Source organism: Mirounga angustirostris, unplaced genomic scaffold (genome assembly GCF_029215605.1).
Source record: "Mirounga angustirostris isolate CCGP_5_RB_7025 unplaced genomic scaffold, mMirAng1.0.hap1 SCAF_1, whole genome shotgun sequence".
Taxonomy (NCBI): Eukaryota; Metazoa; Chordata; class Mammalia; order Carnivora; family Phocidae; genus Mirounga; species Mirounga angustirostris.
This window is the reverse complement of record NW_026991709.1, coordinates 146,657,583-146,673,854: the sequence shown is the minus strand read 5'-3', so window position 1 is coordinate 146,673,854 and position 16,272 is coordinate 146,657,583. Positions and strand designations below refer to the sequence as shown.

General features: G+C 40.6%; 1 protein-coding gene across 4 annotated transcripts in view; it reads left to right on the top strand.

Annotated features, from left to right (window-relative positions):
• Positions 1–16,272, top strand: part of CTNNB1 (catenin beta 1) — a 40,605-nt gene that overhangs the window by 22,711 nt on the left and 1,622 nt on the right. For all 4 annotated transcript variants that reach the window (XM_045903991.2, XM_045903992.2, XM_045903990.2 and 1 more), the window contains exons 2-14: positions 4,523–4,583; positions 5,015–5,242; positions 5,443–5,696; positions 5,823–6,061; positions 6,150–6,351; positions 7,456–7,600; positions 10,963–11,066; positions 11,149–11,487; positions 11,755–11,913; positions 13,450–13,569; positions 14,184–14,334; positions 14,425–14,546; positions 15,496–15,556. In XM_045903991.2, the coding sequence (XP_045759947.1) occupies positions 4,571–4,583; positions 5,015–5,242; positions 5,443–5,696; positions 5,823–6,061; positions 6,150–6,351; positions 7,456–7,600; positions 10,963–11,066; positions 11,149–11,487; positions 11,755–11,913; positions 13,450–13,569; positions 14,184–14,334; positions 14,425–14,546; positions 15,496–15,556 (2,137 nt within the window). In that variant the 5' untranslated portion in view covers positions 4,523–4,570. The remainder of the gene's footprint in view (positions 1–4,522; positions 4,584–5,014; positions 5,243–5,442; positions 5,697–5,822; positions 6,062–6,149; positions 6,352–7,455; positions 7,601–10,962; positions 11,067–11,148; positions 11,488–11,754; positions 11,914–13,449; positions 13,570–14,183; positions 14,335–14,424; positions 14,547–15,495; positions 15,557–16,272) is intronic.

Here is a 16,272-nt window from a genome sequence, read left to right as displayed (position 1 = left end):
AAAGTGCCCAAACAGGAAAATTTGGGGAGACTGTAAATTTTTTAACTGGCAAGGTATTAGTAGGGATGGTTAATAAAAATGCATTATGTTTCTCAGGAAACAAACTGAGGGTTGCTGGAGTGGGGGGTGGGGTGGGAGGGATGGGGTGACTGGGTGATGGACACTGGGGAGGGTGTGTGCTATGGTGAGCGCTGTGAATTGTGCAAGACTGTTGAATCACAGATCTGTACCTCTGAAACAAATAATGCAATATATGTTAAAAAAAAAAGATAGGAGGGGAAGAATGAAGGGGACATCAGAGGGGGAGACGAATCATGAGAGACGATGGACTCTGCAAAACAAACTGAGGGTTCTAGAGGGGAAGGGGGTGGGAGGATGGGTTAGCCTGGTGATGGGTATTAAAGAGGGCACGTTCTGCATGGAGCACTGGGTGTTATGCACAAACAATGAATCATGGAACACTACATCAAAAACTAATGATGTATGGTGATTAACATAATAAAAATAAAAAAAAATTCAACAGCCACAAAAAAAAAATGCATTATGTTTGTGCTTTTAGATTTACAAAGCAAATATTACTTAGAACGGTTTTTAATCCCTGAGGATTTTTCGTAAGTTTATCATGCTCCTGAAATAAGAGTTGTGCTTTCTTACTTGAAAACAGAATAAGTGATTGGCTTTGGTTCTTCCAGTACGGGTTATTGGAAAGTGAATTGTTTGCATGAACTGCCAGTATAAAACTGTGGCTTTATAATAGATCTGCTTTATTTTTACATAGCAGAGTTACTCCTAGTTAGTAATACTGACATTTTGTGAAATCTAAGGTAATTAAGATAATTTGTCCTAATGGGAACTGGAGAAGTAAACTTTAGTGTGAAACCTGTATCATGTCAAGAATTCTCAAATAGACTTTGACAGAAGGCCACTTAAGGTATACAAGGTGAAGTAGACGCTCCAATTCACTCCTTGTGAAATTGAGTCACAGCTAGTATATAACACTTTTATAAAAGTGTTCTGGTATGCAAAAAAATATCCTTTTTATAGCCACGTAATGAACTAATGTATGTAACTTACTTTAAAATTATTCTGTGGGAGGGCACAAATACTGCATAATATTAAGTCATTAAGTATAGGTGATGTGGGTGTTCATTATACAGTTGTGTCTACTTCTCTGCCTATTTGAAATTTTTCCTAATAAGAAAAAAGAAAAGCCTAGAATGCTTAAGTAATCCTATTAGAAAAGCTGAAGCAAAAATTGCTTATTAGTAATACTTTGAATAAGGTGTGGATCAGGATGAATTTTTCATCTAGGTAGAAATTATTAATATATAAAGGGTATATATTTTTTTCTATTCCGTATGTTAAACACTTAGATTTTTAAATCAAAAATTGATAAATTTTGAGGTAACTGAAAGAATACATGTTTAACAAAAATAAAAAAATAAAAGAAAGGATGCATGTATCCATTACCTCACTAAACTGGATAAATTGGCTATCCTGGCAGTCCTCTTTCTTTGTTAAAGCACCACTTGGTGGTGATAAAGCTGGCAAGACACAAAGCATTCTAATGCAGTCTGTAGTTAGTGATCACTTGCATTGGGAACATTTAGTACTTCATAATTCGTTAGCATTATGCCCTCCCTTTATCTTGAGTTGGTACTTAATGGGCTTTTCCCCATTTTTGTTTCTCCTAATTCTGAAATGGCCATTAGTTGGAGCTTTGATCCTCTAGATTGATCATCTTGTTTCTTCTCTCTTCTCTTTTGTATATTGAGCATCTTTCTCCTTTATACTCTAAGAGGTTTTTTATTCTCACCTTTGGTTATCTAGTGAGCTTTTTATTATCTCCAATCTTTTTGAGGGTAATAAATTGAAACATTCTGTTTCCTTCCCCACCCTTACCCTTTTTTAAAATTCTGTGTTACTCTGGAGTCAGTTTTTCTGTTGGTTTTTCTTGAACTTTTTCCTTTGATATTGAAGATTTTTCTGATGTGTTTGGTAAGTCTTGGTTAATTGGGACCTCTAGAATTGGGCCTCTAATAATTGGCAGGGTGTGTGTGGGGGGGAGCCAGCCCTTGGGCCGAAAGTTCTGTCCACAGGAAGGATGAGGAAAGCTTTCCTTTTGGGCAAGATTCTGGCCTAGTTCTCTTTGGACAGTATATTCAATTTCTAAAGAAATTTCTAAAGTGAAGAGTTCTCATATTTTTGGAAAATTTGGATTTGTCTGCAGAGTAATGTAGGAGTGAGTTGGTTATTCTGTTGCTTATGTAAATCCCCATTTTCCTTCCTACTTTTTATTTCTCAGCCTGCTGGATTGACACTTGCCCTCCCTCACACATAGGATTGTAGTGAAGAGCAAAAATAATTCTTTTGTATGCTGCATAAAAAATTTAAAGTGCTATAAAAATAATAGTATTTACAAGTCCCCAACATACAAACTGATGTAAGTTTGGAATAGGAGCTTGCTTTTTTTTTTTTTTTTTTAAAGATTTTATTTATTTGAGAGAGAGAATGAGATAGAGAGAGAGCATGAGATGGGGGAGGGCCAGAGGGAGAAGCAGGCTCCCCGCCGAGCAGGGAGCCCGATGCGGGACTCGATCCAGGGACTCCAGGATCATGACCTGAGCCGAAGGCAGTCGCTTAACCAACTGAGCCACCCAGGCGCCCCAGGAGCTTGCTTTTTTCCATAAAATCATTATAGATTATGATCAAATTACAGATCAGCCCATATAAACAGATTTTACACAGTAACATGGCAAAATGTTTTGCTTTTGCATCAGCAACAAGGAAACAATACTATAAATGTTTTTGCCTTGAAGCCATGTACACTTGAACCTTGAACAGTGCAAGGGTTAGGGGCACCAACCCCTCCGCACAGTGGAAAATCTGCATATAACTTTTGACTTGTCAAAAACTTAACTACTAATAGCCTACTATTGACCAGAAGCCTTACCAATAACATAAAGTTGATTAACAAATATTATTTATGTATATTATACTGACTAGTTGGTTTCTGAACCCTGTGGCATTCATTGGCCAAAGGAGGAGCCTAATGTAGGACATGTTTTAGGTCGCCTTTCCCGGAAGTATACTGGGAGCTGGAGTGGGGAACTCAGTTTCCAGAGAGTTGGAAAAATAAAAGCTAAAATGCAGCATCGGTGAATAGAGAACTTGGGTATTTCTCAAAGTGTGGTCTGCAGATCATTTGTGCATCCTAGAATGTTCATTAAAAATTCAGGTTTCTATGCCCCACTCCCAGTCAAAACATTAAACACATAATCCTGCTTGGTATCTTAAAAGATTCTTATTGAGAGGAACCACCTTTATTATTTTCTGTCCTTCATTTTGCTGTGTACAAAAATTGTCAGTTTGTACTGTGGACACTAAAACAATTGTATCCACCACTCTTGTCATCTTTACGTGTCAAGTGATCTTTGTGGTTATAAAAATCTAGTACTGGAAGAGCAATTTCAGGAATAATTAATACATGCTTTCTTTACATTCGAGCAAATAGGACTTGAGAGTGTAGTTTCCAACTTTAGACTCCTTTTTACATTGATAGAATTCACACTTCACACTTAAATATTTTAGTCCCTATCTTTACATATTGGTAAGCCAATATGTAATTTGTAGTGCAAGATAAACTTGTTTAGGGGAATACTTTGTGATAAAGGAAATTTTGTTATTAGGAATGTCTAGTGGCCATGAGCCTTTAAACAATTCTCATTTGCAGGTAGTTTCCCATGTGATTCAGTATTCTGACTATTACACAATAAAGCCAAAATGCAAGCATAGGTGCTAAGATTTATATATATAAATATATGTGTAATTATACATATGAGTGATTAAGCTTTTTATAATCAAAACAGCATTAGTCAGTAATACTTATATTTATAATACATCATTGCTATAAATTTGAGCTAGAAAAATTTTACTAAAAAGTAAAATTTTTTACTACAAGTGTTGCAGACTTGCAGTTGAAAAGTAATTTTACTTCTTAGTAAAAGATTAAGTGAAGGCATTTTAGATGGCATTGTATCAGGAAAGAAAAACCATTTAATGAAAATCTGGTGTGGGTTTTTTTTTTTTTTTCCCCCATGTCCAATTCCACTGTCCAGAATTTTTCAGTGAAAGAAGTTAAAAAGGGAGAGAGGCCTTTTGGGAACTCAAGGAGGAGTTGATTTTGAATAGTTTTTTTCCTCCACTTTGGCTTTCACTATAAATTTTCTTTACCTACAGTAATTATGCTTTCTGACCTCCTGAATAACTGTAATTTGTATTTCTACTTAAAAAGAGGTGCTTGTTAATGAGGAATTTTTACTTTGAGGTTCAGCAGTGGTGGAGCTGTGGTTGAGTGTTGCGGAGGAGACTCCAGAGTCTGGGTTTCAGTCTCACATGATAAAAGGGGATTTGGGGCTTTTCATGGATATCGTCCATGATGTTTAGCAGGCCATCCTAGGGACTGAAAAGTACTGAAAACAAACTTAATTTTAAATCCTAATGACTTGATTAACTCTTTTAGGGTATCTGAAGCACACCATACAACGGTTTTGAAAATCCTGTGTGGGCAATGGCTACCCAAGGTTTGTATCATAAGTCTTCAGTTACTGAATCGGGGCTCTGCTTCATTGCCATTAACCCAGTCTGGCTCAGATCCCCCTGCTTTACTCTCCCTGCTTACTTGTCAGGCTACCTTTTGCTCCATTTTCTGCTCACTCCTCCTAATGGCTTGGTGAAATAGCAAACAAGCCACCAGCAGGAATCTAGTCTGGATGACTGCTTCTGGAGCCTGGATGCAGTACCATTCTTCCACTAATTCAGTGAGTAACTGTTAGGTGGTCCCCTAAGAGTGTAGATATTTCATCACTGAGCTAATACTGGCTATTGTTATTCTTGGCTGTCTTTCAGATTTGACTATTCCTAACAGTATTTCAGTGGGTCGTCATATCACAGATTTTTAAAGTGAAGATAACATTTCCGTAGTAGTAATGCTAATGCTGTTTGATTTTTATAGCTGATTTGATGGAGCTGGATATGGCCATGGAGCCAGACAGAAAAGCGGCTGTTAGTCACTGGCAGCAACAGTCTTACCTGGACTCTGGAATCCATTCTGGTGCCACTACCACAGCTCCTTCTCTGAGTGGTAAAGGCAATCCCGAGGAAGAGGATGTGGATACCACCCAAGTCCTGTACGAGTGGGAACAGGGCTTTTCTCAGTCCTTCACTCAAGAACAAGTAGCTGGTAAGAGTGTTATTGCCTTAGTATACTGAGTCAGAAGTCAATTTTGAGAATGATTCTTAAAAAAGTTAGCGTGTAATCGCTTAAATAAAATGATGTGGTAAAGAGAGGGGAGTGATTGTGATACTACCTTACCACTTAGGGTAGCACAAATTCAGGTGAATGCTGAATTATGGATAGTGAGTTCTGATTATCTTTTCCAGATATTGACGGTCAGTATGCGATGACACGAGCTCAGAGGGTGCGAGCTGCTATGTTCCCTGAGACCTTAGATGAGGGCATGCAGATCCCATCTACACAGTTTGATGCCGCTCATCCTACTAATGTCCAGCGTTTGGCTGAACCATCACAGATGCTGAAACATGCAGTTGTAAATTTGATTAACTATCAAGATGATGCAGAACTTGCCACACGTGCAATCCCTGAACTGACAAAACTGCTAAACGATGAGGACCAGGTAAGTAACGATACAGCTAGCTTTTAATCTGTTTTGAAGGAAACTTTCAAGGAAGGAGCCTCAGAATGTCTACCCAATATCAGTGTTTGAAAACTAATGCTGTCTTTTAATTCCTGTACATTATAGGTGGTGGTTAATAAGGCTGCAGTTATGGTCCATCAGCTTTCTAAAAAGGAAGCTTCCAGACACGCCATCATGCGTTCTCCTCAGATGGTGTCTGCTATTGTACGCACCATGCAGAATACAAATGATGTGGAAACGGCTCGCTGTACTGCTGGGACCTTGCACAATCTTTCTCATCATCGTGAGGGCTTGCTGGCCATCTTTAAGTCTGGGGGCATTCCTGCCCTGGTGAAGATGCTTGGGTAAGAAAACATGGTCAGAATGCTTGAAGCTAGGAAGGCGAAGAGTGCCATCACAGCATTTCTGACGAGGCTTTTTTCTTCTTCCCAGTTCACCGGTGGATTCTGTATTATTTTATGCCATTACAACTCTCCACAACCTTTTATTGCATCAAGAAGGAGCTAAAATGGCAGTGCGTTTAGCCGGTGGGCTGCAGAAAATGGTTGCCTTGCTCAACAAAACAAATGTTAAATTCTTGGCTATTACAACAGACTGCCTTCAGATTTTAGCTTATGGCAATCAAGAAAGCAAGGTAAAGGAATTGTTCTGAATGTGGTTCATGGAGCGTCCGGGAATCCAGTGTCATGTCCTTCTGTGGACTCTTGCACATTCTTTGTATGCTTCATCCTTTGTGTATATCCTAGAAAAAAAAGTTGGACATCTATTTTCTTTAAATATTTGTCTGTTTGTATGAAGCTAGGTGATAGGGATATAGTGGGCAAACTTAGAGCTTTCATTCTTAGGTGGGTGATAGGCACCGAGATAATAATCTAATTATTATTTAATCCATTTATTCCAAGGAAGTAGAGGGGCTATGAGAGCATATATGTGAACCAGATCCTGTTTGGAAGGTTCAGGGAGACCTGTGGGAGGAAGTGATAGTTGAGTTCAGCTCTCAAGGATGAGGAGAGACTGATTAGGTGAAGGTCAGAGAGAGGAAGTGACACCTTTGAAAGTCCTACTGAGGGAGGAGAGGGATGAGTTTATGAAGAGTAAAGGTTTGAGACTATTGAGATATCCAGCAGGGCAGGTCCCGCAGGGCCTTGTAGAATATGTTCAAAGAATAATGGAAAGCAGTTCAGTATCAGCAGAGCATGAAGTGATGAGATTTGTTTTTAGAAAATCAGGATAGTTTGGAGGTGGGGGTATACAGGGAAGTAAAGGACAAGAATGAATGACTATTTTGTGATTCATCATTTTAAGTAGGTGAATAACGATTAGGAAAAGCCAAGAGCCAAATCATTAGGAGTTCTAAGTGCCTGTTCTGGTTCAGATTTTCAACAAATCCACTTTGATACAGCATCATTATCTGGGCCTTACTGTTACATACCAACATGGTTTCTGTTTGTTTCTTTTGCTGTGATCAGTGGGGGAGGAAGAAAATTGGGGCACAGTTGGTATATTCTTGGGAGTACTGGGATTCCTGAATTTGAGTGGAATGCTGTAGGAGGAGGAGTTAAACAGGGCTCCAGTATGGGGATCTGGGTAATGGGTCCAGGAATACATTTAGGTCAATGGCAAGCTGGCTGAAATGCTTGTATAATAAAATAGGTTGGTAATGTGGCTTTTCTTGGGCATATGGTGAAGATTCCATGACTAATGATATATATATATATATATATACATGTCTTTTTAGCTGATCATTCTGGCTAGTGGTGGACCTCAAGCTTTAGTAAATATAATGAGGACCTACACTTATGAGAAACTACTGTGGACCACGAGCAGGGTACTGAAGGTGCTGTCTGTCTGCTCTAGTAATAAACCAGCTATTGTAGAAGCAGGTAAGTATTCTGAGTGTCATGTGTACAGCATCTTGCAGTTCTAATTAGATTACTTGTCTTAGGAAAAGGGTAATACAACTTGACCTATTAATGGGCTGAAATTGAATAGAACCAGTTTGTAGCCAAGATCACATTCAAAGTATAAGTCCTGTTTGACACCTGCACTGGTGCTGTTTAAGCCTAGTTTAGGCAGAGTTCTTATTACCCATCAAAAATGATGGCTGATACGTGGTAGTTTATATTGTGTGCATGTTGGTTGCAGAGGAAAGGAATAGGTGGACCAACCAGGGCTTTTTGTTTTTTTATCATGAGGATACAGTTACTCTTCAGCTACCTAGCATCAGTTCTCCTTTCTGTAACCCACTTAACAGTATCTACCTGGACTCTTTTTTTTTTTTTAAAGATTTTATTTATTTATTTGAGAGAGAGAGAATGAGAGAGAGCACATGAGAAGGGGGAGGGTCAGAGGGAGAAGCAGGCTCCCTGCCAAGCAGGGAGCCTGATGCGGGACTCGATCCCGGGACTCCAGGATCATGACCTGAGCCGAAGGCAGTCGCCTAACCAACTGAGCCACCCAGGCGCCCCTACCTGGACTCTTAAACCAATCTTCATATCACAACTGGAAGAGGGAAAATATGAAAGCATGTACTAGAAGAAAATGTTGGGAGTAAAGTGTAGGGTTGGTAACACCTGTTTTTCTCACTTGTTGAGAGTAATTTTACTTGAGAATTTGTGGGAGGGGCATTATGATTACCCAGGATGGCGGCTGGCACTGGGATGGACAGGTGTGGCTGCGTTCATATTCAGCAAGGGAATGAAATTCTGCCAGCTATTCCAGAAATACGAGGAGTGCTTGCAAAAAATGCAGATTTTTGGACTTAATCAGAATCCTTGGAGTGAAGTGACAAGGTCAGTAGGTAGCTAGAAATGTGTATGGGACTGGAGACCTAGGCATCTTCCATTTTAAGAAGTTAGCCAGGTTATTCTGATGTTCATTTGTGTGTTCTGAAAACATTGAGCACCTGCACTAGAATAAGCATGTGGTATACACTGGATAACCAAGCAGATATGGTCCCTATATTCTTCCATTCTGGTGAGGGTGACAAAAACATGCAAAAGACGGGGGGCATTACAACTTAGAACGACTTCTGTGTCAGGGAGAAAGGAACAGCAAACGCTGATACAGAAGTAATTGGGAGGGAAGAGCTTCCCTGGGAAGGGGACATAAAATGGGATTGCAGGATGAGAAGGCATCTGTTAGCTATATGAGAAGTGGGGATTAGATGCCTTCCAGGGAGGGAAAAGAAACATGTGCTATGTCCTAAAGGTAAGAAAGAGATTGTTGATCTCTAAGTGCTAAAGAGGAAGTGTGTGTAACTAGAATTTAATGAGTAATTGGTGAGTAGCCCAGAATGAGGTTGGGGGTCTAGGTAAGGGCCCATATCTTACAGGACTTTCTAGGCCTTAAGATGTTCATTTATGCTTTTTTTCCAGCTTTAGAACCACAGATGTAGAATATTTAGTTCAGTTTGCAATGCTAGGTGGGATCCAAATTCTAAAGGGTTCCTTAAGGTTATGCTAAAGAATTTGGCCTTTGTCTTACAGAAAATGAGAACTTACTAACGGTTATTAAGCAGTGGCACAGCATCACAGTGCTGTGTTTGGAATGTTAATACTAACCATGTGTGACAGTTTGAATGACCAAAGGCAAGCAGACCAGGCCACCGACCTGTGTTACAGGCTTCTAGGAATGAAACAGTTTGGTATCAAAAATACACCGCAAAGGATGACTGTTTTGAGGTTTCTGAAAGAACCCATAGAATATAATAACTTAGGGGTTAAAGGTAGAACCAGAAGTGGTTTGTGGTGGGGAGAACATTGGTACCATTAAGATGAAGGGAACTACCAGAATGGGTTAATTAAGATTTGGAACAAGATAATTTAAGAAGCTGACATATTGAGTGACTAAAATGGCGGTAGGTAGGTGGAAACGTATGGTACCAAAATGCAGGGGAAGACTGGGCTAGAGATTTGGGAGTTGACCTGTCACTGTAGGAGGGAAGGGGGTGTGTGCCTCAGGGGGCATCTGCATGGGACTCTTCCCTTAGACCTGCTGAATACAGTGTGTGTTTTTAAAGTCTACAGGCTGTTCTGATGGGACATTTGCAATTGAGAATCCACCCTGTTAGAGTGAAGAGTTTAGAGTGAAGAGTAAAGGGAGGGAATGAAATCTGTGAGGGAACGAAGGTAGAGGGGAATCTAGTCATTTAACAGATATTGAGCATCAGCCTTTTGCAGGTCACTCTGTTAGTAGCTGGAGCTGCTATGAGGAAGGAACCAGATAGTGACGATCCTTGTCCTCTAGAGGAAGTAGACTTAATTTTAAAACAGACCTGAAAAGGGGCACCTGGCTGGCTCAGAGCATGCGACTCTTGATCTCCAGGCTCGTGAGTTCAAGCCCCACATTGGGTGTGGAGCCTACCTATGATTTAAAAAAATAATAAAATATGAAAAATAAAACAGACCTGAAAAGATGAACAAGGAGACGAGGGAAAGTATCTCACTACATTCAGAAGTGACTTCAGTAGGAGAGAGATGGGTGAAGTTAGGCCACTAGGTGGGGAACTGAGCTTCCATTTAGACTTCTCCATCAGTATAAATGTCCTTCCTTAGGCTCCTAAATGGTGAAAGGTTGCGAACCTTTGGGGCACATGTTTTTGGAGTCAGTACCTTTCATACGATTCCTGGTAATAAGCGTTCCAGTGCCTTTTTGAATTGGTCTCCCGTAGCTCCTTCAGGTCTTTGCTCAGATGTCACTTTCACACTGAGGTGACCTGATTACACTACTTGAAATTGTAGCCCCCACCATCTTGTGTTATTTTTTTCCATAGCACTTAACACCATCTGACGTACTATGTAGTTTCAGTTTATTAACTGCGTATTTGTTGTCTGCCTCTACCTAGACTATGAGCTCTATGAGAGTAGGGACCTTAGAGTATTTTGCTCACGGTAACAGCTCCAACTCAAAACAGGGCCTGATATTGGGTGAATATTTTTGAGATGATTGAATGGATGAAAGGAAATAAACAATACAAATACCACCTAAGGAGGACAGTGGAGATAATGAAGGCTTTTTCCACATAGGGAAGGAACAATAGATACTCGACAGAAGTTGTCACTAGTTGAGGTGAATCGGAAGAGAAAGGGGAACTGAGCAACATCCTAGCAAATGAAAAGAAAGGACTTAGATGGAGGGGATAAGCTTTGGCAATGAAGAGGGACACTCTCTAAGCCTAGAAAAGACAGTGCTGATAGGAATTGCCAGCTAATGGCCATTACCTGAGATCTTTTTCACATTCTAGGTGGAATGCAAGCTTTAGGGCTTCACCTGACAGATCCAAGTCAACGTCTTGTTCAGAATTGTCTTTGGACTCTTAGGAATCTATCAGATGCTGCAACTAAACAGGTAAATTTTGAGTATGCCAGTGCCTTGGTGACAGAATTAAGTAAGATGCATATGTACTGAGCATTTGTTTTTATGTCCATAGGAAGGGATGGAAGGGCTTCTTGGGACCCTTGTTCAGCTTCTGGGCTCAGATGATATAAATGTGGTCACCTGTGCAGCTGGAATTCTTTCTAATCTCACTTGCAATAATTATAAGAACAAGATGATGGTCTGCCAAGTGGGTGGTATAGAGGCGCTTGTGCGTACTGTCCTTCGTGCTGGTGACAGGGAGGACATTACTGAGCCTGCCATCTGTGCTCTTCGTCATCTGACCAGCCGACACCAGGAAGCAGAGATGGCCCAGAATGCTGTTCGCCTTCACTATGGACTACCAGTTGTGGTTAAACTCCTGCACCCACCATCTCACTGGCCTCTGATAAAGGTAAACTCAATCAAAATAGAAGGCTGCAGAATTGAAAATGAACCACCTCTAGCTATTGGATGGCTGTCTAGGCATAAGGGATTGATAAGTACGAGTCATATTCCTTAGTAAATAGGAAGTATGGCTAGGGTGGGGTCCCAAAGTATTTGTGAAGTCTGAGCTACTTTCAGGTGACACCAATAGATTTAGTGTGGTGGGAATTTTAGGCTCAGAAGATGATTTTGTTGAGTTACATGCCCATTTTTTATTCTTCCTTTTCATCTACAGGCTACTGTTGGATTGATTCGAAATCTTGCCCTTTGTCCAGCAAATCATGCACCTTTGCGTGAGCAGGGTGCCATTCCGCGACTAGTTCAGTTGTTGGTTCGTGCCCATCAGGATACCCAGCGCCGTACATCTATGGGCGGAACACAGCAGCAGTTTGTGGTAGGTAAATCTGAATAGTGACACCTGGCTATTTAAAAGGAATGCATAAGTTCATAGGATCCTGAACTTCTTTGGTCATTGGTTCCTTCCATCTTCTTGCCTGTAGGGCTGTTTGCTAATGGTTTAAAAAAAAAAACAAAACTGACATGTTTCTGTGGCTGTGGAAAAGATAAGGAATAATGTGGCTCCTAGTGATGTTGCCTTTGACCTCTCCATTGCATCATCAGTCTTACAAAGAGAGCATGGGTGTGATGTACTGCTGTGGGATTAGGCACTTTATACAGTGTTTTCATTTAATCCATACAGAGGTTCACCTTCTTCGAAAGTAATAGAACCATAATTTGAATCCAAGTCTGATTTCAGAGCCCTTATTCCCCATTAGAACATGAGTTTTGCTTGTAAGTATGTTAACACACTTAGTTTAGTGTCTCTTCCAGGAATGGTTTAAACCTTTTTCACAGACCTAGGAATACTAACAAATTTCAAGAATAAGTAGTAGCATTTCTGGAATCTTTACCCATAATCTCAGCCTAAAGCTTTGATGTTAGGTTTGAAATCTTCAAAAACTAGCTTCATTGTAAGTATCTAAAGACACTTTAGAATTTATTCCTCACAATTTATTTTTGAAGATTCAGATCTTCAGAGAGTCTTCTCTTATTGAATTAGGTTACTTTAGAAAAATAAGAGCCTACCAGAACAGATTTGGGGCATCTCTTCTTGCTAGTTGTTACATGTACTTACTCATGATAGGGCCTCAGCTTTCTCCATTCGTTATTCTTGGTATTGGCCTGTCTCCATGAGGTGGCTTAAAAGAATGCAAAAGATACCTTCTATTTTAAGTCCCTTCTCTAGGAAGAAGCGAGTATTTGTGTCTTTATAAAAATCAAGTTGTTTATAAAAGCCACTAAAAGTACCAGAATCATTACCTTTTTTAAAACTCAGGAACAGGGAAAGCAGAGAGTATCTACATTTTGCAAAAGTTAACTTCCTTCTCCCATATAGACCACTGGTCAAACAGTCTTGGAGGCCGTGAGGAGTGGATCTTCCACTTGACAGCTCAATAGAATTTTAGCAGTTGGTGATAAACCTTTGCTTGGTTTTCACCTGATACACATAGAAATACAAAAATAAATAGAGGGAGCATATGGAAGTAAAGCATTTGTCAGTCTGTGCATTATTTTGCCATCTTTATGTATCTTTATATTTTCCTTTTACCGAAAGTGGTTGGTGTCTTGACTGTAAGAAAGTTATCTTTGGGATTCAGAGTATGTCAAAGCTCTATATCCTGTGCGTAGTATGGGGGGGGGGGGGGGCGTGCAGCTAGGAATTAGTGCCATCATGACCCCCCGCCCCCCACCTCCGTAACGTTCATCTTCATGGAATCCTCCTTCATTCCTAAACCAGTTGCAAAATCTGGGGAACTTTGGGTGTATAATGTGAATAGTCTAGGAATTGCTACTCAGAACAGAAAGTCTTTCTGTTTATAAACTTTAGGGAGGAGAATGTCCTATTTGTTAACCATGTTTCTTTTGGTAGGAGGGGGTCCGTATGGAAGAAATTGTTGAAGGTTGTACTGGAGCCCTTCATATCCTAGCTCGGGATGTTCACAACCGAATTGTAATCAGAGGACTAAATACCATTCCATTGTTTGTGCAGGTATGTTGGTTTCATGTGAGGTGTTCTAGATTTTATGAGTCTATAAATAAAATTTCAGAATTTTAATGATAAGCAGAATTTCAGAAAATTAGGGACCAAGTTAGGGGCAATTTTTCATCTATCTCCATTTATAAAATGACAACACTCTGCTCATGCCCCCTGCCAATGAATGACAAATGGAATCTGAATGTATAGTGTCCTTTTAGTTGAGTACATTTAACTTTATGAAAAGTCCCTTCATTTTCCCTGGGCAGCAGGAGGAACATTGGGGCTAGAGCCTGAAGAAGAGGAATACTTCATATTCCACTTTTGGGGTGCTGAGTTTTGGAGGTAGGAGAGCTGGTCTCGTTGCCAGAGCTCAGGCCTCCAGCCACCTCCTGATTTGCCAGATCTGAGCTCAACTAGAACTGTCACTGAAGAACGGGTTTGTAGCCGAAAGTGGTCTAGAAAACCTGTGCTCCAGAGCATCACATACCTAAGAAGTTAGAGAATATGATTTACTACAAGTAGTGCAAACGCCTCGTTCTCTCTGAATTGGGAATGTTTGCAGCACGGTGGGGTGCTTGCCGTGTTTTTCCTTTAGATTTAAGTAGGTTTTGTGTTTTTCTCCTTAGCTGCTTTATTCTCCCATTGAAAATATCCAAAGAGTAGCTGCTGGGGTCCTCTGTGAACTTGCTCAGGACAAGGAGGCTGCGGAAGCCATCGAAGCAGAGGGAGCCACAGCTCCTCTGACAGAGTTACTTCACTCTAGGAACGAAGGTGTAGGTAAGTAGAAGAGGAACCAGAACCTTTAGCTGATGTATACAGGAAAGCCTCAGGTTTTCCTCAGGGGCCTTTTTTCCTTTCCTCTCCCAGCAACATACGCAGCTGCTGTTTTGTTCCGAATGTCTGAGGACAAGCCACAGGATTACAAGAAACGGCTTTCAGTTGAGCTGACCAGTTCTCTCTTCAGAACAGAGCCAATGGCTTGGAATGAGGTAGGCGGTGTGGACATGTTTATTCAGTAGTGTGCAGTTTCCCTTCCAATGTTCATACACATTTATTTGCATTTACTGTGTCCTTGGCTTGAATATTCATCCTTTCTGCTACCTTAGCAGCCACTATGAGGAAGAACCATGACTTTAAACAGCCTATTCAGAACAAACCATGCTACTTCACTTAGAATTCGTGAGGGAGATGGGTGAAAAAGTTATCAGGTTAAAGCATCTTTTTCAAAAGGGATGTTTTTCCAAAAGGGAATATTTTTCCTTTTAAGGAAAGAGGCACACTCTATTAAACACTTTCAGTTGGAGGTCAATTTATTGATACTGTTTAAATTTTCAATTTTTCATCTACTTTTCTATTTGAATTTCTGTGAATTTGTCTTCAGTATTTATCCTTAGTACAGAATTGTTCTTGAAACAGTAGAACCACCCTGAAAGTTCATTCAGTTATACTACATAGTCATACAGTGGATTATATGAATGGAAAGAGATCCTGTAGATTGTTAGGTGAAAAAGAAAAGCATATTGCCAAATTGTGAGTAATATGTTAGTTGGGTTTTAATGGGCAGTCTTAACATGTTCCAACATGGGCCATGAACTTCCCCAAACCTGTTCCTCTCCTAGTCTTCCCCTTTCCATCTGCTTGGGCTAAAAATCTTTCATAGGTCATACCCTGTTTGTCAGCACCTCACTTTGCCTATTTTGTTGACTGTTCTATTTGCTGAAAGCGTAAATTAGTGAATATTTTTAATACTGTGTGTAGTGACAAACATGTGGCTCTACTTATCAGGAGTGAATCTTTGAGGGGTGGAGTTTGAAGTATTTCTGTGAGTTCTTTGTTCCTTCTATTACCTGAAAATAAGTATGTTTTCAGAATATTAGAGAGTATACTTGAGAATTTTCGTTTTTATTTTGCTTCTTTGCCTTGTACCTGTTTATCTAGACTGCTGATCTTGGACTTGATATCGGTGCCCAGGGAGAACCCCTTGGATATCGCCAGGATGGTATGTGTCTCAGATTTCTCGATTAACTCCCGGTCAAGCTAAGGTTCCAGAGCTTTATCAGAAGAGCTGCTTTGCTCATCTGGGAAACCGGTGTTGGCAGGGAAGTAGGGGCAGCAGTTAAAGGCACTTCTGAAATGCCAGAGTCAGCAGCAGGAGCTCTCGTGGAGCCGAGGGAATTAGGAGCCTCACACTGAGCAGGCGGCAGGATCCCACCAACAAATAGGTGTCCCGAGTCCTGAGCCTCTGCAGTGCAGAACATGACAGGTTGCCTGTGTAGTCCCTTTTTTGGTCAGAGAACCTGTAATCTCTGGGTCTGCAACCCGCCCAGGACGTAAGAATGTGGGGAGCTCTGGCTCCAAGCTCAGATCTGGGGTGCATCTGCCCAGTTCTATTACCAGGGTATTCCGAAAAGCTTGTTCAAATCTGGGTAATGGAGATGGAGCATGGGGTAGACCGTGAACAGATACAGCTATTCACCTTATGTTTATCATCTCATCTGGGTTTTCCTAAGTATTAAACCACTGAAGCTCATAGGCGTCTTATGTGACAGAGATCTAAATGTCAACCCTTAACGTAAAGGTTTCATTGGAAACAGCAGCTTGAATTTTCTCAGTTCCTTTGTATTACTGGACTCTGCAGCGGATAGATTACATCCGCCAGACCGCCTTGCTTTTGCTTTCATCTCTTGCCCATGACTTGTTGATGCCTGGGCGGTC